Genomic DNA, 27,594 nt, shown 5'->3' with positions numbered 1-27,594 from the left:
AACATGTAGCTATTCTTTTCACGAAGTATAGAACCATGAGTCGTGACCACAATAAATTCGCCGCGGTTATTGGTCTTATCGTCCAAGCTACCATTCTTTGATGTATGTTCTCGTTTTATAGAAATGTTAACAAACATGCAATATAACTAAGAATATTTTTAGTAGTGGGTAGTGTTTACAGGCCAATCAAATTGTCAATGGAACTCTTAATTAGTCTTGAAGTATTCATTGTAAAATTTTTATCAATATATAGCGATAGTTGCATATTCAGAGAGTTAAGTAGGGAGATAGCCCTAGTCTCGACTCGGAGAGGTTTATTTTGGTTTCCCAACTTGTTTTCTGCTACTTTTTACCTCTCCGAGTGACGTATGTCACGGAGAGGTTCTGTAACGATCGTGTGTGTCTGTTTGTGTGTGTGTGTTTGTGTGTGTGTCTGTTTGTGTGTGTGTGTTTGTGTGTGTGTCTGTTGTTAGACCCACGTGACCGCGTTCGCAGTTTCCAAATCGGAGCAAACGTGTTCGCCATTTCCGAACTGCTTTCACAGGTTCGGAAATGGCTCCTCTACTTGAGTTCTCACACCACCATCTTCTGGTCTTTGTCCATCCCACACGGACACCAGTCTGTACTTACTGGCTTCTAATCACCACCATCTTCTGCTCAACGTCCATTCCACTTGGACACCAGTCTGTACATACTGGCTTCTAATCACCACCATCTTCTGGTCTTTGTCCATCCCACTTGGACACCAGTCTGTACATACTGGCTTCTAATCACCACCATCTTCTGGTCTTTGTTTTGGTCCATTCCACTTGGACACCAGTCTGTACATACTGGCTTCTAACACCACCATCTTCTGGTCATTGTCCATCCCACATGGACACCAGTCTGTACATCTGGCTTCTACACCACCATCTTCTGGTCTTTGTTTTTGTCCATCCCACATGGACACCAGTCTGTACACCTGGCTTCTACACCACCATCTTCTGGTCTTTGTTTTTGTCCATCCCACATGGACACCAGTCTGCACACCTGGCTTCTACTCCATCGTCATCGTTGGGTTTAAGACATTCGCGGCGATCAGCTAGGGTTACGAGAAACGTCTAGCCTCCCTAGGGTGGGTTGTCCACGATAGGTTTTCGCAATTGCGGTTATTCTTGCTTTTAGCTGTAGTTCGACACCCTTATATACTACCTATTTGAGTAAAGCGAAGCAACTGGCGTATGCTTCATTTCAAACGCCAACATTAGTCAAGTCTCTCAAGAATGTTTAATTGTTCTTTTTAAAAACGATGTAACGTTCAATAAGGCGAATAACTAACGAAGAAAATATTAAATATTAATTATATTTATTTTAATATTTAAGATAATCTTGTTTCTCAATTCAAAATTAATACGGAAAGAGTTAAAAAGCAGTCTATGTTTTTGTCTGTGTGTGTCCGTCCGTTGTTACAGTAGTGCGCTGCGTTAGAAGTTCGTTTTGTTTTGATGTGTAAAGAAATCCTACAGAACCATAATATTCCCTTTATCCTTAATATAAAGTGAATATGTGGAAATATTTTTCGTAATTATGATGCATTTAGTACTTTTGTAGCTTTAAAGCTCTATTTCATTTTGATATTCCTAAGATTGTTTTTAATATTATTATTTAAAATGGATGTTTATATATTACTTAAGCTATACTACATCTCTTTATAGCATAATCCTTTCTAAAGTGAATACAAGCACAACGCTACTATGTTGGTCGAATGAACTTTTATTTGTCAATAGGCCTAGTGAACCAAAAAGTAAACGCTTGGGTATGGTTTTCGTTTCTGTAATGCAGAAACATTAACGGTTCAGAGTGAGCCGAAAGTTAAATACACTTTTAAATAATTAGGCTTAGATTTTATAATCATGGTGGAAATGTGGGCCGCGTTCAGCAGAGCCCAGCGCTGATAGCAGTGTCCTACATTTTGACGTCACGGTGGTTCGCGCTGAGCTAGCGCGGTCTTCAAAGAAAATAGTCGGCTTTTTGAATAACGTGACGTAAAACGCGTAGTTCTCAGCTTGGCGAAAAAACCATGGAGGAATTAATTCAAATAGCTCTATGGGACTATAGCTATTTAATTGGCGTGAAACCAGTTGATCACGCGAGAATTTTAAGAGATATGTTAGTTTCTAATTTTAATTATAAAAGTTGTTATCTATCTCTATAAATATGTTATCATACAATTTTTGTTAAACCTTGGTACCTTGCACGCTTTATTGCGCTAGCGTCATTTATAAATCGCCGATGACCGGAGAAAAGCTATGACGACAGACCTCACCGGTAAACATTTCCAAAATCCGCTGTCTTTTTTGGTGAGCTCTGCTGAACGCAGCCCAGACCAGTGAAAGGTCTGATCGTAATCGGATAATAGCTTCATGTTTTCATGCTTTTTATGGTACGCATTTACTTTCAGTGTGTGTAGCCACAAATAAGCTTTGGTGTTATGTAACGTTAACAGTCATGTTGACAAGCTAAGAAAATCGTTGAGATGAAACGAGAGGATAGTGTTTACATGGCAACCCTGTTGTGAATATGGCTTTGAACATAGAGGGCATACAGTTAAAGGAATGGTTCACCCATAAACTTTTTTTGCTGTAATCCCTTTAATTACACCCAAAACTAAGATTTCGAGAGTTGAAAAAATTTTCCATAAAGTATATTTTAAATTAAATCAGAAAAACTAATTGCATTGAGGACCTTATAGCGCCTGTATGGTGCTTTTCCGCAAAGCCAGAGAGACTGCGATACGTCACTCTCATATATTAATTCAGTCCTCCATCTTATTGGCCGAGGTATCTATAGGACAAGCTTCTACTAAAAAGTAAACTCGACTATTACGCGGTTGAGCGCTAGACCGGCGACAAGGTACTTTGGTAGCGCCGGTAGAGCCGTAGTCAAGCCTGCCCGTAGAGACCGCCGTAGCAAAGGCCTAGCTAGTACGCTAGCGAATCGTGATTTTGATGCACTATAAGGGTACTTACAGTGATCGGGAACAGTATAAAAACTAACCGCACACCTAGAGTTAACAATCTGACAGTCTTTTATAATACAACTCGGCATTTCGGCAATTAATTTTGATTCAAATTGATCAACGAAACGACTAACGAGAGCTAAACATACTTGAAGACGAAATTGTCAGACTTAAAAAAAAACCCGACCTAAATTCTTCTGCTTGGAGTGTTAAAATCTCATTGGCTAAACGCTATTTAAACCAGCCAGTCATCTGGCAGGTCTGGAAAAGCACGACAGTGAAGTTTAGAGATAGGGGTTAAGGGTTTTGTCCATATAAAATTTTTTTTTAATTATAAAATGAAAACTATCTCTAATAATTTAATTTCAGTAGTGCCACTATATTTATAAAAGTACTATTGACGCTAAGAGACAAAAAAAGTTTATGGGTGAACCATTCCTTTAAGGAGTAGAAAATTGGGCCTTTACAAACACGTAAAGGTAATATCCCTCCAAAGTTTTATCTCTTCATTTCCCGTTTTTCCCCCATCGGATGATTTTAATGTGTACAAGTATATCATTATTGGATGTAAAATGTCGTCTGATTTACAGTATATTTGCTATGCTTTGTACACTGCTTTAATATTTCATAAATTTTAACTTAAGAAACATTTCCATATCTGGGTAAATAAGTTGGTAAGTAGTCGTCTTGACTCGGAGAGGTAATATTTTGGTTTTCCCAACTTGTTCGATCTGCAATATCACAGAGGCTTATAAAAAAGTCTTGGTTTGGACCAAGGCCGAAAAAACAAACGATTTTTATCCACTCAATCCTTAATCAATATTTAATTCAATCAACTGATTTTACTGTTAATCGATCTAGACCCTCCAAATTAATTGAAAAAATTACATATCTACGCTTTTTCAAGAACAATTACATTTTCCGAAAACATTTTATCATGAAATTAATTATTTTGAAGGCAGAACGTGCTGAGGGATCAGTATTGAATATTCGAAATATTCTACTGGATGTCTAAAAACAGCAAGCGAACTATATCATAACTCGAAAGGAAAAAGTAAATATTTTATAGATGCCAAACCAGGGTGTTGCGCGAATTTATACATTTAATTTCGTATATCGAAATGCTACGGCTGCGTTCAGTAACACTCATCAGGAAAAACATCGATGTTTGGGAAAATGAAATCGGTGTTCTTTTGACGTCATGATGACGTTGCAGTTGTTGAACGGCACATTTTTGTGTAATCGATGCTTTTCAAAATGGCGACGATATTATGATAACGTTACTGCAGAGGCTTAAATAATAAATCCGAAATATTTACAAAGATATTGTACTTCAATTTATCAATTAAATCAAAATTCTGTCAGAATACATTTTTTACCGAAATAATATATTGCTTTTTAGTATTATTATCGATAAGGATAATATTTGTCAATTCTACATTATTTTAATTATCGCGGCGCAAAATGACGAAATTTACGCATGAATCCGATGCTCATCAAAAAAACCTCCTCTCACAGCCGATTTTTCTGATGGGCATCCGATGAGCATCATGACTTCACGCCCAAAGACGCGAAAAACCGTTCAGTAAGACATCGATGTCATCTTTTAGTCATCGATGTTTTTGATGCCGGTTACTGAACGCAGCACATTTCTATTGCCCCCTCTATGAAGGAAAAGTTGTACTGGAACTTCCATTTCCGTACATAAGAATTTCTTGGTCATAGCTCAGTCTTCATTTGAAACGTCACCACCCCTTTCCACATAGTTGGCGCTACTTGTACACCGGTTACGTATTACGCGTAATCATTTTAGCAAGTGTAAAGACCATTTCAGACTTGAAATGGGGGTAAATATGGATTTGAAATGGGGGTAAATATGGACTTGAAATGCGGGTAAATATGGACTTGAAATGGGGGTAAATATGGACTTGAAATGGGGGTAAATATGGACTTGAAATGCGGGAAAATATGGACTTGAAATGCGGGTAAATATGGACTTGAAATGCGGGAAAATATGGACTTGAAATGCGGGTAAATATGGACTTGAAATGGGGGTAAATATGGACTTGAAATGCGGGTAAATGTGGACTTGAAATGCGGGAAAATATGGACATGAAATACGGGTAAATATGGACTTGAAATGCGGGGAAATATGGACTTGAAATGCGGGTAAATATGGACTTGAAATGCGGGTAAATATGGACCTGAAATGCGGGTAAATATGGACTTGAAATGCGCCAAAATATGGACTTGAAATGCGGGTACATATGGACTTGAAATGCGGGTAAATATGGAATTGAAATGCGGTTAAATATGGACTTCAAACGGGGATAAATAGGGGCTAGAAATGGGATAAATAGGGATTTGAAAAATGGTGTAAATAGGAGTTTGAAATGTCTAAATAGGGACTTTAAATGGGATAAATGATGGTTTGAAATGGGATAAATGATGGTTTGAAATGTTGTAATTAGAGTTTGAAATGGTGTAAATAGAGATTTGCAATGGTGTAAATAGAGATTTGAAATAGTGTATAGGGGCTTGAAATGGGGTAAATATAGACTTGAAATGGGGTAAATAGGGGTTTGCAATGGTGTAAATATGGACTTGAAATGGTGTATAAATGGGTTTGTTTTACTCCAAAAAACTGTGCTAATTATAGGAAAATTAAATATTTAACACCTATTTCACTCCATTTGGTTTAGCAATGCGACATACTGGGCTCAATTTTTCCCATCTTCAACAAGATTAAACAGTTCGGCAGATTGCCTGAAAAATATGGTAAAAATTTTCCTTAAATTCCTGTTACTTGCATTAATATTTGTAAATGGCGTGAATTGATTGATGCGTTGTTGCAATTTCATTTAACAAATGGTGCTTCATTTTCTACATAGTTTAAGACGTTTTATTGTGGTATACGAAGGTGTTATATTATTTCATTTAGGTATCATTTGAGTACGATTTAACGAATGGAGTTTTTTCCCTTTTTTACAAATTTATGGAATCAAATTATTTTTAAAAAATTAGCTCCGTTTTCAAATTATTTTAACACCATTTAATGGTACGATCGAAGGTGTTATTTTAACCCATTTAGGCATAATTTGAGCACTTTTATCGAATATTTTTTAACCCTTTTTTACACCATTCATTTTAGCTAATGGTGTTAATAAAATATCGCACTCTTTTCATACCATTTCAACACCCTGTCAAGGTGTACAAATAGTGCAGAACAAATATTACACCACTACGACACTATTTACGTACTATAATTTTTTTGAGTGTGGGGTTGATTTATTTATAATAGCTTAAAGAAGTACTTAAGTATCGTTAATTACATTTAACTTATCCAATAACATCGATTTCGATAAGCATATAATGTTGAACTTTATTTAGGAAATAAGTTTAAAATTACAGTATTTGAAATATAGAATAAAAATGTTTATGTTTCGTGCACTCTATACATATACAGTGTGGTCGAGATCAGACCAACACCTTCCGTTATGTAAAACCACCAATACTGCCAACGGGTGACATCATACTAAATTATACAGGGTGTAAATAAATGTTTGGAATTCATGTTTTAGTGACAACGAGTGACAAGGTACCAAAAGAATACTGGAGAATATGCCTGAATGCAACAAAATATTTTGAAGCACAGTCCTACGATTAGTCTTAGAACTTAAATTACAACCTCTAAACTGTCTGGTAAACACCTCAACGTAAATATTCGACGCGTCTACCATTGTGATGGAGCCACTCTTCCAGACGACTGTCTTTGTCTTTCAATACATTTGCAAGCACTAAACTCATGACGCGTGGTAAGACTAATGTAATTGCCGTCTTAGGTAATCCTCGGCCGCTAAGGCTTGATGTAGGGGGTATGATAATGACGTTAATGATGCCCTTGTGAACTAACAAGAACAGTAGAATGGCTTAGTGCAGCTTCATGTTCCACCGCTCTACTACTAGAATGAGATTGGTTCATTACAGGCTATACAGTCTGTTCTACGTTCACGATCTTTCAATATCGAAATCACGAAGGTGATCGCCAATGTCGGTAAAGGTGCTTCGCACCGGATGTCGTCGGTGCCGAAACCGTTTGGCATAGAGCACTGCCGCTAGTTGAACGATACCGCGACCTTCACCCAAAATAAACATCCTCCAATTAGTCTTGGTTGGAATAGGTTGGCATTTTGCTAGGAAACCAGACTAACTTCTGTAATTCTATTAATTAGCTGCTTAGTTATTAAGTTGGAATTGAAGGTTTATCTTCTTTTACCAGTGTTAATTCAGTTTATTATACGAGCTTCAACAAAAAAATTGTTTGATTCTTACGGAACAACCCTAAATTCTAAACTTTGAGCCTCTTCAATGGCTCTCTTTTCAATATGAAAAAAAAATGCTCGGGTGAGTGATAAGTGTAGTTTTATTTTTAATTTCTTAGTTTAATTATAAGGTATCCATGAATTTAACCAAAAAATTCGTGTTTTGGGTTTCGACAGTGTTCATTTAGGTTATAAAATGAGTTTCAATATATAATTCCTCAAACTGGCAATTTTTGATGGAGTTTTTGATTCATATTTAAAGCTACACTTTTGAATTTCGCGCCTATTAATGTACTTTAAATTAAATTTAAGTGTGCAATAGAAAGCATGGGGCTTTACCAACGGCTTGGGTAGTTTTAATCTTAATTAAATTTAAAAGATATTTCAGTTTTTATCCAAAAAAATGTAATTTTTGGTTTAATTTTACGTTAATTACAGTTAGTTTAGTTGAAATAGGATTGTGTTTGGGCAGTGTTCGTTTAGGCTATAAAATGAGGTTTAATATATAATTCACCTTAATTGCATTTTTAGTGGAGTTTTTGATTCCTATTTTACCCTAAACTTTTGAATTTCGGGCCTATTAATGTACTTCAAAGATAATTGAAATTAACTTATGTGTGAAATAGAAATATGGGGCTTTATCAACAGCTTATACCGTTTTAATCTTAATTAAGTAGTTCATTTAAAAGTTATTCGAGTTTTTCCCAAAATATGTATATTTTATGTTTAAATTCACCCTAATTATACTTAATTAAGTTGAAATTAATGAACGATTGTGGTTTGGCAGTATTGATTTAGCTTATAAAATGAGCTTCAATAAATAATTCATTTTAATTGTAATGTTTAGATGAGTTTTTGATTAGTTCCAACACATTGCGTTAAATATTTATCATGCTCCGTGCTAAATTTGTGGTAAAGATTAACAATAAAATATGTTAATGAATGATGTGATTCCATAGTTTGGCTTAAATACCAGTAATTAAAAAAAAATACCTAAACAATTCATAGCAATTCTGACAAATAAACAAACGGCAATGAGGACTATGGAAATAGCGAACGTAACCCTCGGCTTCCCACGTGGTTACGTTGAAAAAATCTCCGCATGGAATATATTCGACTATTTTGATTACGTAAATACAATTTTCTCCTGTTACTTTTATTTCTGAATTAAACAATCCACTTTTGGTAACAAATAATTTATAAAACGTAATATCATATACGGAGTGTTTCAAAAGGAAAAAAATTGTTTTAACGAATGATGTGGTCCTCTACATTTGTTGAGTCTCAGGAATTATACCACACACCTTCACAATTAGTAGCATTTTAGTGAGATTAACAAACAATAAAACCCTGTAAACATCAAAGGGAATGTTGAATTAACTACTCTAGAGACAGTTATTGTAACGGCTGTGGATCTTCTGAAATTTTAATAATACTTTTAGAATAAAATAAAGATAAGTCCTTCAAGGTGCAGCTATTTTTCTACAGCATACTGTCACTATCCTGAAGAGTAAACATCAAAAAGCATCAGTATTATTAAATTATCCAAGTCTGAAAACCAAAAATGTTGGAAATGGAATATTCCTTCAACTTAAGAAATGAGAGCTTAAGCCAAACTAGACGAAACGGGAGGCTCTGGAGCTAGGTTCTCCCGAGAGGGCCAAAAGCCCGAAAATCAAGATAAAATACCCAAGAAATCTAAGCCTTGGTCTTAAAGAACATCCAAAAACCAGTATCAAATAATATAATGAATCAATTACCTTTAGTTTTATAACTGGATTGCTTTTTTCAACAAATTTCGACCTGATAGCAAAGTGTTTCTTAGCAAGAGTGTTACAGTAAATTTATAAAATGAAATAAACACTTTAAGGCGGTAAAATACTAAACAAGCGTCGACTGCTCAAAAACAAGTTCAACATCCACAGAATTAAGACAAACTGAAAATGTCAATTTAACTTGTTATCAGGTACAAAGATAGGCCCTCCCTTGTTCACGTTCTGTTTGAAAATTGAACAAATGGGTATCAGCGCGCTAACAGGTTAACCTGACGTTTAGCTCAAGAGCCGTACTTCTGTAAATAACTAAAATTAACATACTTAGACTTAATTGTTTTGATGAAACTAGCCGTTAGCACACCCTGAATACTTAATTGTTAATTTAAGACTATTCCGAAAAGTAACTTCGCTGTAGTTTTTAAGTTAGCGGTGAGGAAAAATCACGAAAAACCCCATGTTAATCTCCATAGCAAATTTAGCAAAAGCATGTGAATTTTTCTTCAACGTTACAAAACGGTATCAAGTCATATCTACAAGCGCCTACCGGCCCTGCAGAATAACAAATCCTTACTATCTTTGAAATGAATCAAAAGGTGCACGCACGGAGCTACAGGGCTCGGCTTTGGCTTCCCAATAACCTTCGAAGCTGCCTGGAGGCCGATTTGATTTTCTTTATTTCGTGGAATGTAATTTCATTTAAATGTTTCTTTTTATCACAGGCGAGGTGCTAAATGGTCATTCGCAATTTTTTCTATTGGGTGGAAGCGAGACAGGTAGAAGTAACATCGAGTGGAGTATAATGTTATTGGCAAAGCACCAAGATTGTCAAGATAGAGCTTACAAGGAAATAGTAAACACCATCGGACCAGAAAAGGAAATATCATGGAAAGACAGGGATTCACTGCCTTACAACTATGCTGTTTTAATGGAAACATTGCGAAGGAAATCAACTGGTCCATTATCCATAGCTAGAAGGTATAAATGTTTAGAAACATAAAATTCGTGTAATCGTCCCAATGAAGTATCAATGGTTTTTTTAAAACTTCTCCGAGTGACTATGACGTCACGGAGAGGTATTACATTTGACGTGTCAATGTGTGTCGGTCACTGCGTTCATAGTGTGCAAATCGGAGCACTCCAATATCACCGTTAGGGTTAAGATGTACGCGGTGATCGGTTATGTTGATGAGAAAAGTCCCAATGGCAGGGCTTCCACCAAAGGTTCACGCAATTGCGGGTTTTCGTATCATTTATTGCGGATCAATTGCCTTATATACCCTATTTTTCCAGAGGCATACTCTTGAATTCAAACATCAACAATAGCTATGTTGAAAATGATTTTAGGAATAACGTTTCCTAAAACGATTCAACTAGAATGAAAGTAAATTAATGATGATTAAAATTATTAATATCAATTAAATTTATTTAATTATTTAAGAAAACCTCTTAATTGCGTCTCGACTTGGAGAGATTTATTTTGTTTTCCTAACTTGTTTAAAATCGCAATGATCCGAATGTAAAGCATTTTCCCTTTTGAACATTGCCAATGTTTACGGTGAGACAAGGAACGGAAGTAAATCAAATTTTTTTGTCTGGAAGGAAATTTATTCGGTATTTGAGTTGGGTCAGGTTAGGTTTGATTAGTCCAGGTTAGTTTAACCTAAGTTAGGTTAGTCCAGACTCGTTTAGTATAGGCTAGTTTAATTTAGGTTAGGTTAGGCTGGGTTAATCCAGGTTAGATTTGGTTAGCACTCGCTAGGTTTATGTTAGGTTTAGGTTTAGGCTATAGTAAGGTTTGGATTTTGTTTGGCTTTATTTTAATTTTTGCTAGGCTGGGGATAAGTTTGTCACAATGTGAAATTGCTGTCTTCTAACCCAATTTAAAATTAGGTTCAATCTTTGGAAAATTTAGTCGATCTGGTATTTTTGTTACGTACTAGCATTGTTATTAATAATGAATATAATCAAAAGCGGATTATGCTTCACACATAAAGTACGTAAGTCCCACTTTTCCATAGCTTTGGCCATGGATTTCATGACATTCCCGAAGTAAAACTAAGCAGACGAAAACAAAAAGGTTTTAACCAATCATAAGCCCTAACCGTAGATAACCGCTTTAATGCCAGACCAATCGGCGACGGCTATTACTATTTTCTTGCATGGGACCTCGACTCGACCTCGCCGTCGACATAACCGGAAAGCTCGGAAGGCAAAATACCGTAATCGTTCGTTAGTTGTTATATTATATTCAACGTTTTAAAGCTCAAGTTTCGAAAATTTTGAGTAATTTAATTAAGTCTTCAACTAAATATTATAAGATTTTTTTTAATTTCAACATAAAAATAGCTCTGCGAATAATAGTAGACTCGAAAACTACCCTAAATTAAGCCTTGGCTAGATATCAGCGGTCGAGCTTTTGCGATTTTACGGACCTTGATCAGCGGTATCCCGATTTCCGAGCCGCCGGCGGCTGAGCTCGCCGTAGCCGCGGGAATAGAAAACATTCCTCGTAAAAAACAGATACACGGCGTCTTAAAAGTCCAAGAAAAAGCTACCCAGATTGATATGATCTTCGTGCCTTACTCCCAAATAATCTTTCGTATTGTGAATAGTTTTAACTAAAGAATATTTCAGACACTCTACAAAATATTTATAGTGATACCCTAATTTCAACAGAAAAATAGCTCTGCGAATTATAGTAGACTCGACGAAAACTACACTAAGCCTTGGCTAGGTAACAGCGCTATCCCGATTCCCGAGCCGCCGGCGGCTGAGCTCGCCGTAACCGCGAGAACAGAAAAAATTCCTCGTAAAAAACAGATACACGGCGTCTTAAATAGTCCAAGCAAAAGCTACCCAGATTGATAAGATCTTTGTTCCTTACTCCCAAATAATCTTTGGTATTGTGAATAGTTTTATCTAAAGAATATTTTAGACACCCTATTCAGTCTTTATAGTAGTTCCCTAATTTACGTACCAGGTAAATTGGTTCTTAAGGCGGAAGGATCGAAGGATCCGAAAGAGCCGCGTTACCGAATTTTGTTCCTCCGCGTAAGGGGAGGTTCTTTCCTAGGAGCTTAGAGAATATCGTGTAGCTCTCCCAGGCACCTGTTACGTACTTCATGTGTAAAGCCTAATCGGCTTCTGATATAATGTAAGAAAAATATCTTTCTTACACAGAGTTCAAAAGGAGACGAAAATATTCGACTTTGATCTACCAAAAAACACCTATGTAATGACAAATCTATGGAGCGTGCATATGAATCCCGAAGTCTGGCCCGAACCCAAAATGTTCAATCCTGAAAGATTTCTTAGTCCCGATGGAAAAAGTATCAAAAATGTTGAGAGCTTCATACCATTTTCTTACGGTGAGTTGATGAGAAATGTAAAAATAGGCGTAAATCTCGTCCACTATGCCCTTAATATATTGAAATAAACCAAAAAAGTCCTATTAATTACCCCATGGGCTTCAATCGAGCTTCAATGAATAGAAATATGACTTATACCAGAAGTATATAATACTTCTCTTCGAGAGAAGTGTACCACCAAGCGGGGTAAGTGTAACGTCACTCTTCCCAACATCGGAACATTTAGAGCAAGGTTACTAAACCGAATCACATACACGATAAATAGTTCCCTCGTCATTACTCTATTAGCATTGAATTATTTGGCAAGACGTGCTTGTGCATTTTTGTCCCACGTCAAGACGAGGTTTATGGGATGACTTCTGGGGATTTAGTGCCAAACAATTATAAAATTCACCTTACGGTGCGATGCCCATTTGTAGTTTGATGAGCGGGAAAGCAAACTAAAATGGTGAGCCTGGGAAGAATGACGTTACATAACTAAAGCATTAAGAGGATACAGAGTGTCATCCTTCTTCTATTATCCCCTTCTGCTTATACACAATGTTATTGCTAATCCTAGTTTGAAACTATGGTCATGCTATGGTTATTCTTTCTTATGAGTATGACCATGAGTTAATAATATGTTAGCTCCCTATAAGTTACTCAGGCAATTCATTTTTATACTCCAGCGTTTTCTCCCGCGCCGCCGGCTTCCCAATTATATGCGACGCTCTGCGGCCGCCACGTGAACGAAAATCTTATTTACTCTTCATTCCGGTTTTTCCCCGGAAGCGCGTGTAGTGCAAGCTGGCCAATGATATCGGAGCTATTTAAGCAGCCAAATATTTCGCTCAGTAGCCTCGGTTAAGGAAACAGTTAACAGATCAGTGTATTGGATTCAGCTCAGTTGTATAATTTTCTGGTTTCAAGTCACAATAACAACTCTTAGCTTTAGAATTCTTTATCAATATCGGTAAATTGCATTGAGTTCCTGCATTTTTTTGTCTCAGTACTGACACAACGCCATGATTTAATGTTAAATTTTTAAAACATAAACATTCACGACTAAAACACTCCCTTGGGAAAAAGCAGCCGACGACTCGAGGTCGAGGAGCCGAACGAGCGGGGTTTTTTTTCGTCAAGAGAGAGCGCAACATTCGGATTTTTTTCCCACGCGGGCGAAATGAGAAGAAATCGCTGGATACATTACGCCTATGGAGCCTGAGCAACTTATAGGGAGCTAACATATTATTAACTCATGGTATTACACATCCTATACTTCGTAATGCTAGAGACTTACTGAGAGCTAGTTCGAGAACGACTTGAGAATTGACTACTCTCGGTTTTGCTGTCGATTTAGTTTGTACTAAGAATTTGACAGTGCCTCATCAGGCGCGGGCGAAATGAGAAGAAATCGCTGGATACATTACGCCTATGGAGCCTGAGCAACTTATAGGGAGCTAACATATTATTAACTCATGGTATGACTCTTATTATGTATAAGCCTAGGTCTATCTCTGCACATCATTTATTACGTGATCTACATAAGCCTTGGTCTATTCTTAATAATACAGTTAACCCACGTTAGGGCTCACTCACTAATAACCAGTTCGCCAGTCCTTTGTTTCTAAGAATCCGACATTTCGTTGAACTTGTCTATTCTTGTTGGCAACCACGCTCTGCTACTGTATGTTGAAATATTTATGGTGTAAACGGTTGCATAACGTGTACTCAATATTTCATATAAAATTTGTAACTTTATTAATATAAATATATATTGCCTTGGGTTATATTTATTACTTAAATACTTTTATCAAAATTACAATCATAATTTAATTTGGTCCATTTAGTCCGCGGCAAGGATGCGATTTGTCAGGTTTCAGGACGTGATTAATCAGGGAAGGAATGAGATTTACTTGGGAGGTGACGGAGGAGGTGGTGGAGTTAAGTCACATCCGGCGGACGCGTGGCAGTTGGCACCTATAGGGTAGGATTCAATCAAATTTCGTCTCTCATAATTCCAACACTACATTTCTTTGATGCCAACATTTCAACAATCTTATACAAACCAAAACTGGCTATCAGCTGATTATCTTATCACCACATGGGGTGGGAACAAAAGAACCTTTATCAGTCTAGGTCAGTGACCTCACAGTTTAAATATCTGAGAACGGATTTATTTCAACAATATTATATTCTGTCAAACAAGTGCATAAAGATATGTGGGCCATAAAAGAAATGCCAAAAGGCAACTCTAGATGAGCAGGATGAATCCCAATTAGCTCTGCATTTAGGAGTGTCCCTTGGTATTTCTTAAGCATAAATAAGGACTGTGATAAATCTTCCCAGGGTTTTCATACCTTTGTCCTATGTGCATGTTTCTCTGAAATAGTTATATGAATTTGCCCACAATACAAGATATACTATTAACCCAAAAGACAAAAGCTTATATCGACTGGTTGACTCCTTACATTGCGAGACACAAAATTCCGATTACTTGGATCTTTATTAACTAGATTCCCTTGGAGCCATTCTTTCACCAGACAATACGTTATGATTGATTTTTTTCTTTCATGGTTTTCAGGTCAAAGAAAATGTCCGGGTGAGAAATTAGCTTTGGTGCAAGGATTTATCACACTTACAACCTTGATACAAAAATTTCAATTTTTGCCTCCTGATAATGGCCTGGATTTTACAAAAGAAATCTCTCTCGTGTATGTGGCTAAAAACTCCACAGTGAAGGTTTTGCGACGATAGTTATTTATTGAACTTGTTACCATGTACCATAAATGACACAAAATACAGTTATATTATTCCAAAAATAGTTTTTAATTCAGTGGTAGACCTCAACACTGATAAGCTCTACTCTTGAAAATTTCTTGCTCATTCGACTACAGCCTAGCTTTTGTTGTGTTTCCTGAATGCTTTGCTTAAAGTTTAGATATTTGAAGAAACAAGTTGGAAAAACCAAAATATTAGCTCTCCGAGTCAAGAGGTCTACTACTACAAACTTATTTACCTATATATGGAATTATTTCTCTTTTTTGAAGTAAAAATTTACGAATTATTGAAGCAGTATTCCAAGCATTGCGAACATACAGTAAAGCGGACGACATTTTACATCCAATAAGGATAAATCTTGGACACATGGAAATCAGTCAATGAGGAAAAGAATAGGAAATGAAGTGTATAAATTTTGGAGAGATATAACCTTTATGTGTTTGTAAAGGCCCAATTGTCTACGCTTCAGCTATTTACCCTATATACTCATAGCTACATTCCCAACTGGTTTGCAGTGTAAACACTATCGTCTAGTCTCACTTCATCAATATTCTTATTTTGCCAACATGATTGTTAACGTTAAATAACACCAAAGCCATAAGGACATCATCTCTCTAAGGGCCCAAGCGCATCTGTTAGCAAAAACATCTAGTTCTGCTAGATGTGACGTAGATTTTGTATAGGGGCTCCTTCCGAATTTTTCGTCAAATTCGTGGGAGAGAAAAATAATTTTCAAAATCAGATACGACCGATATCCTAAGCCGGTCGTGGTCTAGACGCGAGCTCTGAGATAACGCTCCCAAACGGTTGGGAATCAAACTAAAACAGGCGGGTAGGCTAGAGAGGAAGGACTGAGGGGAAACAAGTTGGGAAACCAAAATAAACCTCTCCGAGCCGAGACGAATTTACTTTCTAAACACAGGTCCACCAGCCAATGAGAAAAACCGGAAATTCATAACTCAAATTGGCGAAATATTGCCAAGGTCTTTAGCAAAGGCTTAAGCGTTTAACAATTTCCTTTGTATCCTCAATAATTCTAATGAGGACCTAAAATGTATCACTGAAGGGTGTATTTAACTTTCGGCTCACTCTGAACCGTTAACACCTCCTATAAGAGGAGGCGAAACAAGGTTATTTCTAGTTTAAATCTAGGGTTTCCTATTTCACAGACCCAATCGTCTCAACACTTGTGAATAGATGAAGAATTAACATCCATTTTGTCAAATGAATATAAAAAATGCGATTACCTTATATATAAATGTAGTAAAGCTGAATTAAAAAGTAAACACCAAATTTGAAATGTTAATATCAAAAGACGTTCTTGGAATATTAAAATGAAACAGAGCTTTATAGCTACACAACTACTTAAAGAATCGTAATGGCGAAAAATATTTACAATATTTCCATTTAATATTCTGCAAAAAGGAAATGTTATCGTTTTGTAAGAGATCTTATCCTCCTACTCGTTTTATATTAACTTTGATGTGCGCGTAGTGTTTCGATTCGGATGCAATCTTCATTACTCGTTTTATTTAAACTCTCACTTGTGTCATTACATAGAAATAAGTTTATCTTAAATAATTAATTAAATATAAATGATATTAATTATTTTAATCGCCAGTAAATAACTTTAATAATAGTTAAATCGTTTAAAATAAAGTTGTTCCTATTATCTTTCGAAACTTTGCTAATATTGACGTTTAAAGTGAAGGGTACCCCTCTTGCCCGCTTTCTTCAAATTTTGGGGTATATATACGATTCGTTTCCATTATAATAATAGAGAAAAACGCATTCGCGTGAACCGATGGTGGAAGCCCTGCCATTGGGAGGCTAGACGTTTCTCGTAACCCTAGCCGATCGCCGCGTATATCTTAAAACCAAACGATAACGATGGAGAAGAAGCCGGTATGGACAAAGAACTGAAGATGATGGTGTCAATGTGGGATTGACGAAGAACAGAAGATGGTGGTGTCAATGTGGGATTGACGAAGAACAGAAGATGGTGGTGTCAATGTGGGATTGACGAAGAACAGAAGATGGTGGTGTCAATGTGGGATTGACGAAGAACAGAAGATGGTGGTGTCAATGTGGGATTGACAAAGAACAGAAGATGGTGGTGCTTACGAGCCAGCAAGCACAGGCTAGTGTTCATGTGGGTTGGACAAAGACTAGCAGATTGTGGTCCTTAGAAGCCAGTTAGTAAGACTGGTGTTGGCAGATCAATGGCCAAATTTCCGTGAACCGCGAACGCGGTCCGGAAATCGGGTATTCGTTTGCTCCGATTTGTAAACTGCGAACGCGGTCACGTGAGGTCTGACAGACAGACACGTCCAGTGTAATACCTCTCCGTGACGTCATCGTCACTCGGAGAGGTAAAAATAAGTAAGAGAATTTCCAGAACCCCCCAGCTCTCTCAGACACAAGAGGTAAATTCGCGCTTAGTAAAAATCACGAAGAGCTGTCGTGAGAAATCTTTGAAGGAGGAAAAAATGTTCAATGCCGGGTTACTCTGCAGCGAATGCGCTCCGCCTCTGTTTAGACTATACAATTATTATACCACTTGAGATGAGACGGATGGCCGACCAAATCGGACATTGTTATGTATGTGAGTAATAACAATTTAGTTTAGAACATAAAACTGAGTTTAATACTGGTTAATTAAAGTGAGGTACAAGTTACAAAATGATTGAATGTCTTTACTGGCTTACGTCCGGAACAAGAATGGCGAAACTCCTCGTGCCCCTTAGCTAAGTCTTAATCCCTAGAGGTGGTGCAGTGGCGCCATCTTCTAGTTGTGGTCGGAAATACATATTGTTGTTTTAGGCGGGAAATACGATTTCTGGTATCGTTATTAATGAGTACTAACAATACCTCTTTTTTTCTTTTTTTTTGTTGTGTGTGTTTTTGATGTGTGTGTGTGAGATAGCAGTGAGAGGATTGTCTAAGGGATGAAGTAGTTCCGCAGTTGAGATCAGCGATGTTGAAGGACGTGCGCCGGTGAATAGACCAAGAAAAATATTCGCCTATTTGTTGTTTTTACCACAATACACACCGTCTCCAGAGGCTCAAAAGTGTGGACCTTCATGATTGGTCAGAATATATGGGCAACTTAGTAGAGCATTTTATACTAATAACGCTATGACAAGTTGGCCGTCAAAAATAACGTTTTCCGACCAGGCAGGGAAATAAGGTTTTAAGTATTTTTCTGGATAAAGCAGAAGGGTCACGATAAAATACTCGTGAGTCTTGTAGAGCTGTAGGCCGGTGTGACCGAGGCATAGCCTCTTATTTGAAACTAGTAATCAACAACTTAAATAACAATATAAAAGGTGCTAAGCCTTAACTGCGTTGCTGATAACAACGAGGACTCTAAGCAGACGACAACTAAATATTATAAAATGAAAACTTCGTAGCTGTAGGATTTCAAGTAGAATCGAGAATAATATGAACCGAACCGAACTGATTTCAAAACCAAAATCCAGTACTACTGAGGGAAAAACAACTTACAGGCGGATTTTTTTTCTTGGTCTATTAAGTTACGGGTCCCGATAGCGAGCGGCCGGTCGCCGCTGTCGTTGGGTCTTGGATGTTGCTATGGAGCCCGGGGTTTGGGTTACAGGCGCGATAGCGATGAGATCAAGTGGGGTTTGACTCGTGCCAGGTTCGCCGCATCGTAGATTAGCGTCGTTGGAGGCTTCGGGGTGGACCTGGTAGTGATTATCGATCGCGTAGGCGTTCGAACAGCCGGTTGGGCCTCTCCGAAGGCAGATTCCCATATGGCGGGATCCAGTTCCGGGGTCAGTGTTTGTTTCTGCTCCACGGTGGTGTCGGTGCGACGCCTTATTTGGTTTCTATGGCGCCGGAGTTCACCTCGTGCTGTCATGACAGTGTACATCATGCCACCCAGTGCACTGTTTATGGTGCCCGGGAACCACCTTTCTCCCTTTCCAACATGAAAGCGTAGACGCTGTCGTGGAGTTGGAAGAGGCGACTAGCGGGGAAAGGCTGTAGAGCGGCCGCTGGTTCTGTGGCCGCGTGATGTGTAGTACGGTCAGGGTGACATAGGTCGATACGGGATGTAATGTTACGGCCGAACATGAGTTCCGCGGGAGATTTGCCGTTAACCGTCGGTGCACGGCGGTGATTCATTAATATGAGTTGCAAACGTTCGTCGAGTGATTCGGAGGTGTGGACTTGGAAGCCGGCGTTTAGCAAGGTGGAAGCCTCATGGGTGGAAGATGTGACCCTACTGAGGCTATCCTTTATCATGCGGACGTTGCGTTCCGCCGTGCCATTGGATGCAGGATGATAAGGAGCAGAACGTAGGTGTTGAATACCATTTCCTGCTACGAATGTGACAAATTCGGTACTGGTAAAGCAGGTGCCATTATCTGTCACCAGTGTAGGCATTATTCCGTAACGGGCGATCAGTTCTCGAAGGAATTTTATTACAGCATGGGACGACTGCGTTTTAGTGATGCACACTTCGAGCCATTTGCTATAACTGTCAACCACAATGAGTAGGTAAACACCTTCGATGGGCCCAGCGAAGTCCATATGGACACGCATCCACGGTGTGGACATAGAGGGCCAGGGCAGGAACGCTTTGGTTGGTAGCGGAGTATGTTGCTGGCAAGTTTGACAAGTTTCGCATAAATGCTCAATATCGGCGTCGATATTGGGCCACCAAATCCTGGATCTGGCCACCGCTTTCATTTTGACAGTCCCTTGATGGGAACTATGGAGTTCCTGTAGCATGGTCCGGCGTAGCAGCTCTGGTATTATGACTCTATTACCCATCATAAGTAGATCGCGATAGCTGGACAGGTCATTCCGACGTTTGTAGTAGACCTTTAACTCGGACGGTATATTTGACGGTTGCCAACCTTTTTGCAAGACGGTACGCAGTTTCTGGAGCGTAGTGTCAGCGTTTGATGCATCGTCCAGTTGCGGAAAGGTTACAGGGCCCGTCGCTGTTATAGCCTGTACCGCGTAAACATACTCCGCAGGTGCAGGAGTCCTGGTCGTCTTGATGGGTAAGGGCAGGCGGCTAAGAGCGTCCGCGTCAGCGTTTTGGGAGCCTTTGCGGAATTTGAGCTCGTACGAATATGCCACCAGGATTAGAGCCCAACGCTGGATGCGGGCAGCAGCCATCGGAGGTACGGGTTTGTCAGCCGCCAGAAGCGTAACGAGAGGCTGGTGATCCGTATATAGCCTGAATATCGTACCGTAAAGGTAGTCCTTGAATTTCTTAACAGCAAAGATTATAGCGAGGCCCTCCTCAAGCTGCGAGTAATTTTTCTCCGCTGGTGTGAGGCTCCGAGAGGCGAACGCGATAGGCTGTTCTTTACCGTCGATAAGGTGGGAGATCACGGCTCCTACTCCTACAGGAGAAGCGTCACATGCCAACGAGATAGGCTTTGTGACGTCGTAGTGGACCAACAGTTTTGATGCAAGGAGCGTGTGTTTGGCGGCGCGGAATGCTTCTTGTTGGGGCGTGCCCCATTCCCAGTCCGTATTGAGGTGTAACAGCTGATAGAGTGGCGCGAGTCTGGTAGCGTTATCAGGGAGGAAGCGGGAGTAATAATTTAAAAGCCCAAGGAAGGAACGTAGGGTCTCAACGTTTGTAGGCTCTGGTGCTTCCATAATGGCCTTCATTTTGCCCTCCTGTGGGTGTATTCCATCCGCGTTCAGAGTGAGCCCCAGAAACTCTATTTCTGTTTGCAGGAACTTGCATTTTTCGAGCTTCAATTTAAGCCCGTGGTCCGTGTCCAAGACACGGAGGTGCTCTTCTTTCGTCCGGCCGCCTACCAACGTATCATCTTGGAATGGAGTCACCCGGTCGATTCGGCTTAGCACCATCTCCATGACGCGCTGGAATATGGCCGACGCGGATGCAATACCGAAAGGGAGTCGGTTGAAACGGAATAAACCAAGGGTGGTATTTATCACCGTGTATTTCTTGGACGTCTCATCAAGTTCGATCTGATTGTATGCCTCTCTGAGATCGAGCTTCGTGAAGTATTGACAACCAGCCATGGTGGCGAATATATCTTCCGCCTTTGGCAGGGGATATTGGTCGATGTGAAGCTGAGGGTTTATCGTTGACTTGAAATCTGCGCATGTGCGGATACCCCCATTAGGTTTCTGGACTGAAACGATCGGAGAAGCATACTCAGAAAAGGGAACAGGCTCTATAATTCCGTCTTTCTCCATGCGTCGGAGTTCGGACTCAACCGCGTCTTTCCGGGCGTAGGGAATGGATCTCGCCTTGCAGTATCTTGGCGTTGGGCTGTCCTTCATATTGATGTGGGCTTTCACGCCCTTTAAATGGCCAAGGTGAGGATGAGAAATATTAGATAAATCGGCGAGTTAGCAGTGGAAAGGCTCAGGTTGGGTGGGACGACAAAAAAGGGAAGGAATAGTCGGACTCATTTGTAATTGGTTCGTCTGTAGCCCTTCTTCACCAATTACAATTGAGTCCGATTATTTCTACCCCATTTTTGGCGTTCCACCCAACCTGAGAAGTACCACAGTTAATGCACCGATTTCTCTCAGATTTCGCATCCTCCCCCAATCATCCTTGATGTTTTTCGTTCCATTCCATCTATCTTTCTGCATAAATTTAATAAATGGCAGTATTGTAACATTTTAAAATTTAAGCGTTACTTTTAAAGCAACAGATAGTACGATTCTACATCTTGCTTCCATAGGTCAATCTTCCTTGTGGTTCTTTAGAAATTTGCCAGCATTTTACATGCAGCCCTTTTATGAGTATGCTAATCTAATTTTTAAAGGGCAATCCAAACCACTGTACTCGTGACTGGGATGCTCAGTTTCTGTAATCTCAAATTAGGATACCGCCGTCCGTTAAACAATTTAACTTCCGCAATCGTGAACTTAATATCTTACTGTAATATGGCTACGAAGTTGCTTATGTTATTAAACAAAAAATTGCAATACAAGCATTGCAGAACTCTTATCTTGGATGGGTATTTTCCCTCTCTGTTGGAATGCCCGCTTCTGTGGGTGAAGTGTTCCTAATTTGTTCATTAATATTTCTCCTAGAATCATCACGCTCATTCAGCTCGACAATGTCTTTGCATGAAAAGTCAACACTACTATTATAGCCGCGTTCAGAAGAGACACTATTCAACCGTTTTGGAATGGCCTAATCCATATTCAAGATTAGTAATTACATTTTATGAAAGATCTATACTTTTAACAGCCAAATGTTACGTTTCAACCTTTCTAAAAAGGTTTCAAAGTCTCTCGTGAAAACGCAGCTTTAGTGTTCATCTCCTTTGCTTTTAACAAAAACGCTGTTTCTTGGAATTACAACTTTTTCCAGTGCCAGAGAACGGTGAGTTTGTATTTTCAACCTTCATGCGGTGACATAATTGTTATTTTAATTTACCGATTTTATTTATTAATAATCTGAGAAAGATTGAATGAGAGAGTGAAAAGGAAAATGCAGTGATAATAAAAACCATTCCTTCACCGGTATAGCATAAAGGGGTGAAACTATTTCAATTTATAGAGATTGGAATGATAAAAAAAATCTCTAGAACGTTACTGAAACCAGGGATCTGTGTAATTTTAGAAACCGGAATAGAGTCTTTACTTCAGTCCGACTCAGTCATAGCCCAGTATAGAGCCCCTCCATTCAACACGTAATGAAAATTTAAATTATCTTATTGGATCGCTTACACTACGCTTTGATGACGTTGCTGACGGGGACGGCGAAAAATACGTTGTTCCTTTTTACCTCTGTCACTATGACCCGCCTCTTCTTTCAAACCCCCGTCCCTGGAAAAGGAGTTTTAGCGCGCGCCAAAATGACTACGTTCTTTATTCCTTCTTTTAAAATTACATGAATCCCTGATGAAACTTATTTCTATTCATTTTAAATCCGTGTACAATATCTATATTTCTCCGTTAAGTTTCAATCGGCCAAAACAAATAACCGTGTGAGACTGACGCAACGATATCAAGTTTAATAACAAGATGCTCGCGGAAGCAACGCGATCCTTGCCTGACTGGCTGACCACTAAAAAAACATCCCAAACATCGTAATCTGAACACACGCCGTTAGTATACAAGCATTTTATGGGGTATTAATTATTTTACGAAGCATTGAATTTTCTGTTGGTCCTCATAAGTCTTGTATTAGATAAAAAATGTATTCCGTTTGCTATTACCTGCTAGTTATTCAGAGCTAGAGGAATATTTCGCCAAAAGAGTGGAATCTATAAAACACCCAATTTTATTCCCTAATCTAAAGTAACTATTTAAGTTAATTAAGTTTTATTTTATTGAGAATCTTTACCAGAAATAATACACTGGATAAATACTTTCGGCCTGTCTTGCTGGAACTTTTCCTTGGCTAATTTGGTTCACTCCATGCTACCCATTTATTAAAATTACGTAGCACTAGAGAAACAACTCACAAGGAGTAATATCCTCGAAAGTGCCTTGACACCTACAACTGTATTGAATTTACAGTCGCTAAACGCTAGGATAAACATTTTTTCACAGTCATCATCGTAAAGAAATATTGTGGCATTTATTATAAAAACCAAATTTTATTGCACTAGAAAGTTATGTTTTATATGAAATTACAATCTTTATCACCATAAATATATTCTAAAAATTAAAAGCCTATAAGTAAATGAATTTATCGACCAAAGAATTGTAAAGGTCCATTAACACTCAGAGCGTCCTGCAAGTTGGAACGCGGCCCATTCACGGCAGGGAGGAAGGAATTACTATGTGCGATAACCGGAAGTAGTGGACTACTTTGAATGACGGGCACCGTGGCTGGTCGCAGAGGAGGAAGTAGTGTGGTAGTAGCTGTTATAGGCGTAGTAACCGATGAAAGTTGTTCTTGAGGTTCCTGTGGAAGATACAGTAATTCATGACCTACTATCTATATATCCATAGTTAAAACTAACAGGTTCAATGCAAAAAACAAGGCCAAGTTATATTTAATTGACTGTTACACTTGAACCCATCTACTAAACTGTCTCAAACATCGGTAACAGACCCTATCAAAACGGGGCGGCTGTATCGTCTGCTACGTATAGGGTTAAGAAGGAACATCGGTATGAGGATCCAAAGACGTTAGATTGGTTTTAAAACGGAAGTCCAATTAATTGAGACTATATGTAACGAAGTTGCATCCATATACCAGCTGGCCTGTGTTACAGAAACTATAGCCAGACACTAGGCTATTTTACCACCGACTATATTCGAGAGTCGGCGGTTTTAAGTTAAATATACTTACAGCTATCGGGGATTGCTTAGACATTCCATCTTCCACCGGAATGGGGGAGTCGGTAGGCCGTGCAGGAGTGAAATAGCCACGTGGATGAAATATTTCAGCGCTGACTATGGCAATAACAATTCCAATGACTACGACACAAGCGAGAAGGAGAAGGCAAATACTCATTGGCCTGCTGAGAACGCATCTGGATCTCTTCTTCCTGATTGGCTCACGAGCTTCGACATTGTCGTTCCCATTGAACGGCATGGAAATTTTGAGCATGTCTAAAGACTCTCGAGAAATTTTTTCTTTGAATAACAATTGATTAGTTAATTAGACAATGGAACCAAAGTTTAAAATAAGACATAACCTAGAGTTACACTTTGTTATGTAACAAAAAAGAAATTGTACTAGGTTTGTAACTACTTACTTGCCGCTTTCGGGCTACCAGGAGTAGCATATGTAGGAGAGTTCTGAGCAACAAGATCGTAAGCCGGAATACGCAATACTTTCTTGATCATACCAGCATTCTTCATGGCCAAGTGCAATGATGAAGGATTATCAGACCCGTTTTCCTGTTGAAACCAAGAATTAGTAGAACAAAAAGACACACTGCGATGACTTGTTTATACCATCGTATTTATTTTATTAAGTTGAAAATTCACTGATACTCAATTCCTATCACGATATAATTACTAAATCACAATGATGCAATTCTCAAGGAAAGACCTCTTTTTATATCATTTGTACTAGCCAATGATTGGAATTTCTGAAAAATAAAAAATAATTTTGTGACATTTTTTATTTTTTTTATTAAATTTATGAAGAGTCCAAATATTTTACAAACTTATTTTAAACAACGATATTTCAACCGGTATTTTAAGAAAACTCGGGCTCTCAAAGACTGTAAGTGATAAGGTTTTTTTACAAATATTTCGGCAAAGCATCTTAGAACCGGAAGGCTCAACAGTTCCGTTTACAAAGAGATTTACTACTCTAGCAATAAAAAAACCACTTAACCTAAAGGGACGGTGAAATGGAAAATTAAGTGATTTTTATCTATTATTCTTCTGATTATAAGACCAATCTGCACAGTGAAACATACAAGAAATAACACCGAATGATTTTAAAATTACAATTAGTTTGAAACTTGATGGATAATTTTAAATAAGTACCTCCGACCAATCGTATAACGTCTAGCCTTTTTATTAACAAAATTCTCGTAGCACGCTCCATGTCGAATGAAATTTATTGCGAGATTTGATAAAAAATGCGCGCGATATGACCATCGTGGCGCGAAACATGGAGCGTGCCACGAGAATTTTGTTAACAAAAAGGCAGGGAGTTACGCGATTTGTCGGAGGTACAGTACTTATTTAAAATTATCAATGAAATCTCGAACTAATTTGATTTTTAAAATCATTCGGAGGTATTTCCTGTATGTTTCACTATACAAATTGCCCTTAAAATTAGTAGAATAATCGATAAAAAAATCACTTAATTTTCCTTTACATACTTCCTTTTTATGCGAAAAAAATAAAAATAAAAAATAAAACAAACCAACAACAACAAAAACATGTTTGTAGGAGAAGTACTTTTAAAAATATAAAGATTACCAATTTGGGAAAAGCAGAATGCATATCTCTCTTCCTAAGCAAAGAAGATACACGCCCCAGGAATGGAAAGTGTAGCTTCCTCTAGTGTAAATTTTTGTCTGGCCCCTCCTAGTACACTCCAAAGGCAGGCTCGGTTGACCGAGGTATTTCCGGCTACATTGAAATTACATAGACCGGAAGTTCCTTGGTTAACCCAACCCCCAGACATACCTTCCATTCCTGGAGCGTATATTTTCTTTGTCCTAAGCAATGTGACATCATGGAGTAATATTTACGGAAGCATAGCTGCAATGTAATGCACTTTTATTAACAAAATTCTCACTACGATTTCATTACTATTACATCATATCGTAAGTTTATTAGATATGTTCCATAAGTATGACACTTCCAAGTGCTTGAGATTTAGTGAGAGTTGGCTCGAGAACGACAAGCGAGAATTGACTACACTCGGTTATGCAGTTCATCTTCTTATTTAGTCTGTACTAAGCCTTTGACAGTGCCTCACCAGGCGTTACTTTGCGAAAATCTATGACGTTTCACCTACGTCACTTCATGACAAGCTCTCAGTAACCAGTGACAAACTTATGGAACATATCTTATGAATTTATGCTCATATGGAATCAGCATCAATGAACTAAATACAGTTATTTTAAACCTCAATTTAATTTTTAACAACAGTTTAATTTTCAATCCCAATTTGTTGGATCTATCATTATTTATTCATAGTGAGCTTCTTTCGAACCCTGGAGCTTGCGGAGCAGTAGGCTAGTAAGCAGGTCCTGAAGCGTAAAATCAAGCAGTAAGAAAAAATTAAATTCAACAATATTTAACAATGGTGTGACGACGATAAGACTCGAGGGAGGCACCTGAATGGTTAATATATACCTGTAGAAGGAACAAGTTGGGAAACCGAAATAAACCTCTCTGAACTGAGACAGGGGTACTACCCATTTAATTACCTGAATATGCGACTATCGCTATTTATGGTTAAGCATACAGGCGTTAAAATATTAAATAATGAATTACTCAGGCGTTATTAAGATTTCCATTGACAATTCAATGAGTCTGCAAACACTACAATTCTCTTACAACTCAACAATATTCTTAGTTATCCCCCTAATTGTTAAAGTTTTAACATACTGAAGATAAACTATCTCTAACCGCTCATAAAGAGAACATGCAACAAAAAATGGAAGTTTGCCCGATCAGATCTATACCCGCGGTGAACTGATTGTAGTCATGACTGTCTTAATAAGGGACATCTAGAATCCTTGTCTTAATTGCTTGCTTTATATTTACTCTAATGCGTACATGTACAGTGTTTCGACTGTACTCATATATCCAGTTAAGTCGTTTTAAGAAACAGAGCTATTGTCAAAAGTGTATAAATATAAAAACAAAAAGTATACTTCATTAACAATTCCCCTGCCTTTGGCGGTAGACGAAATGTAAACTGAGAAGCAAACTACCCTCCTCTCAACCCCCTACAC

The 27,594-nt window shown here is 38.3% G+C and overlaps 2 protein-coding genes across 2 annotated transcripts; one reads left to right on the top strand and one right to left on the bottom strand.

The window, feature by feature from the left end:
- The first annotated feature begins 9,894 nt into the window (after positions 1–9,894).
- Positions 9,895–15,199, top strand: LOC149682632 (cytochrome P450 2J4-like). The gene is made up of 3 exons (XM_089834204.1): positions 9,895–10,070; positions 12,276–12,463; positions 15,027–15,199. Exons 1-3 carry the CDS (start codon positions 9,895–9,897, stop codon positions 15,197–15,199), a joined length of 537 nt encoding a protein of 178 aa, XP_089690330.1.
- Positions 15,200–23,794: 8,595 nt separating this feature from the next.
- Positions 23,795–26,456, bottom strand: LOC149682631 (uncharacterized). Its single transcript, XM_089834291.1, has 5 exons — positions 25,336–26,456; positions 25,121–25,257; positions 24,919–25,063; positions 24,510–24,796; positions 23,795–24,119 (listed from the first exon to the last, which is right to left on the bottom strand). Exons 2-5 carry the CDS (start codon positions 25,121–25,123, stop codon positions 23,901–23,903), a joined length of 654 nt encoding a protein of 217 aa, XP_089690417.1. The 5' UTR covers positions 25,124–25,257; positions 25,336–26,456; the 3' UTR covers positions 23,795–23,900.
- Positions 26,457–27,594: the final 1,138 nt, after the last annotated feature.

The sequence above is a fragment of the Phalangium opilio genome, unplaced genomic scaffold (assembly GCF_054372755.1).
Source record: "Phalangium opilio isolate 3A_F unplaced genomic scaffold, DU_Popi_V2 ptg000038l_1, whole genome shotgun sequence".
Lineage (NCBI taxonomy): Eukaryota > Metazoa > Arthropoda > Arachnida > Opiliones > Phalangiidae > Phalangium > Phalangium opilio.
Note: the sequence above shows the minus strand (reverse complement) of the source record. Positions and strands in the feature narration are given on the sequence as shown.

Coding starts and splice junctions, on each gene's coding strand:
- LOC149682632 (XM_089834204.1), top strand. CDS start 9,895: ATGTTATTGGCAAAGCACCAAGATTGTCAAGATAGAGCTTACAAGGAA. Junction 10,071..12,275: donor CCATTATCCATAGCTAGAAG/GTATAAATGTTT, acceptor TTTCTTACACAG/AGTTCAAAAGGAGACGAAAA. Junction 12,464..15,026: donor CTTCATACCATTTTCTTACG/GTGAGTTGATGA, acceptor CATGGTTTTCAG/GTCAAAGAAAATGTCCGGGT.
- LOC149682631 (XM_089834291.1), bottom strand. Junction 24,797..24,918: donor TGGTAGCCCGAAAGCGGCAA/GTAAGTAGTTAC, acceptor TGTTATTCAAAG/AAAAAATTTCTCGAGAGTCT. Junction 24,120..24,509: donor CTAAGCAATCCCCGATAGCT/GTAAGTATATTT, acceptor TATCTTCCACAG/GAACCTCAAGAACAACTTTC.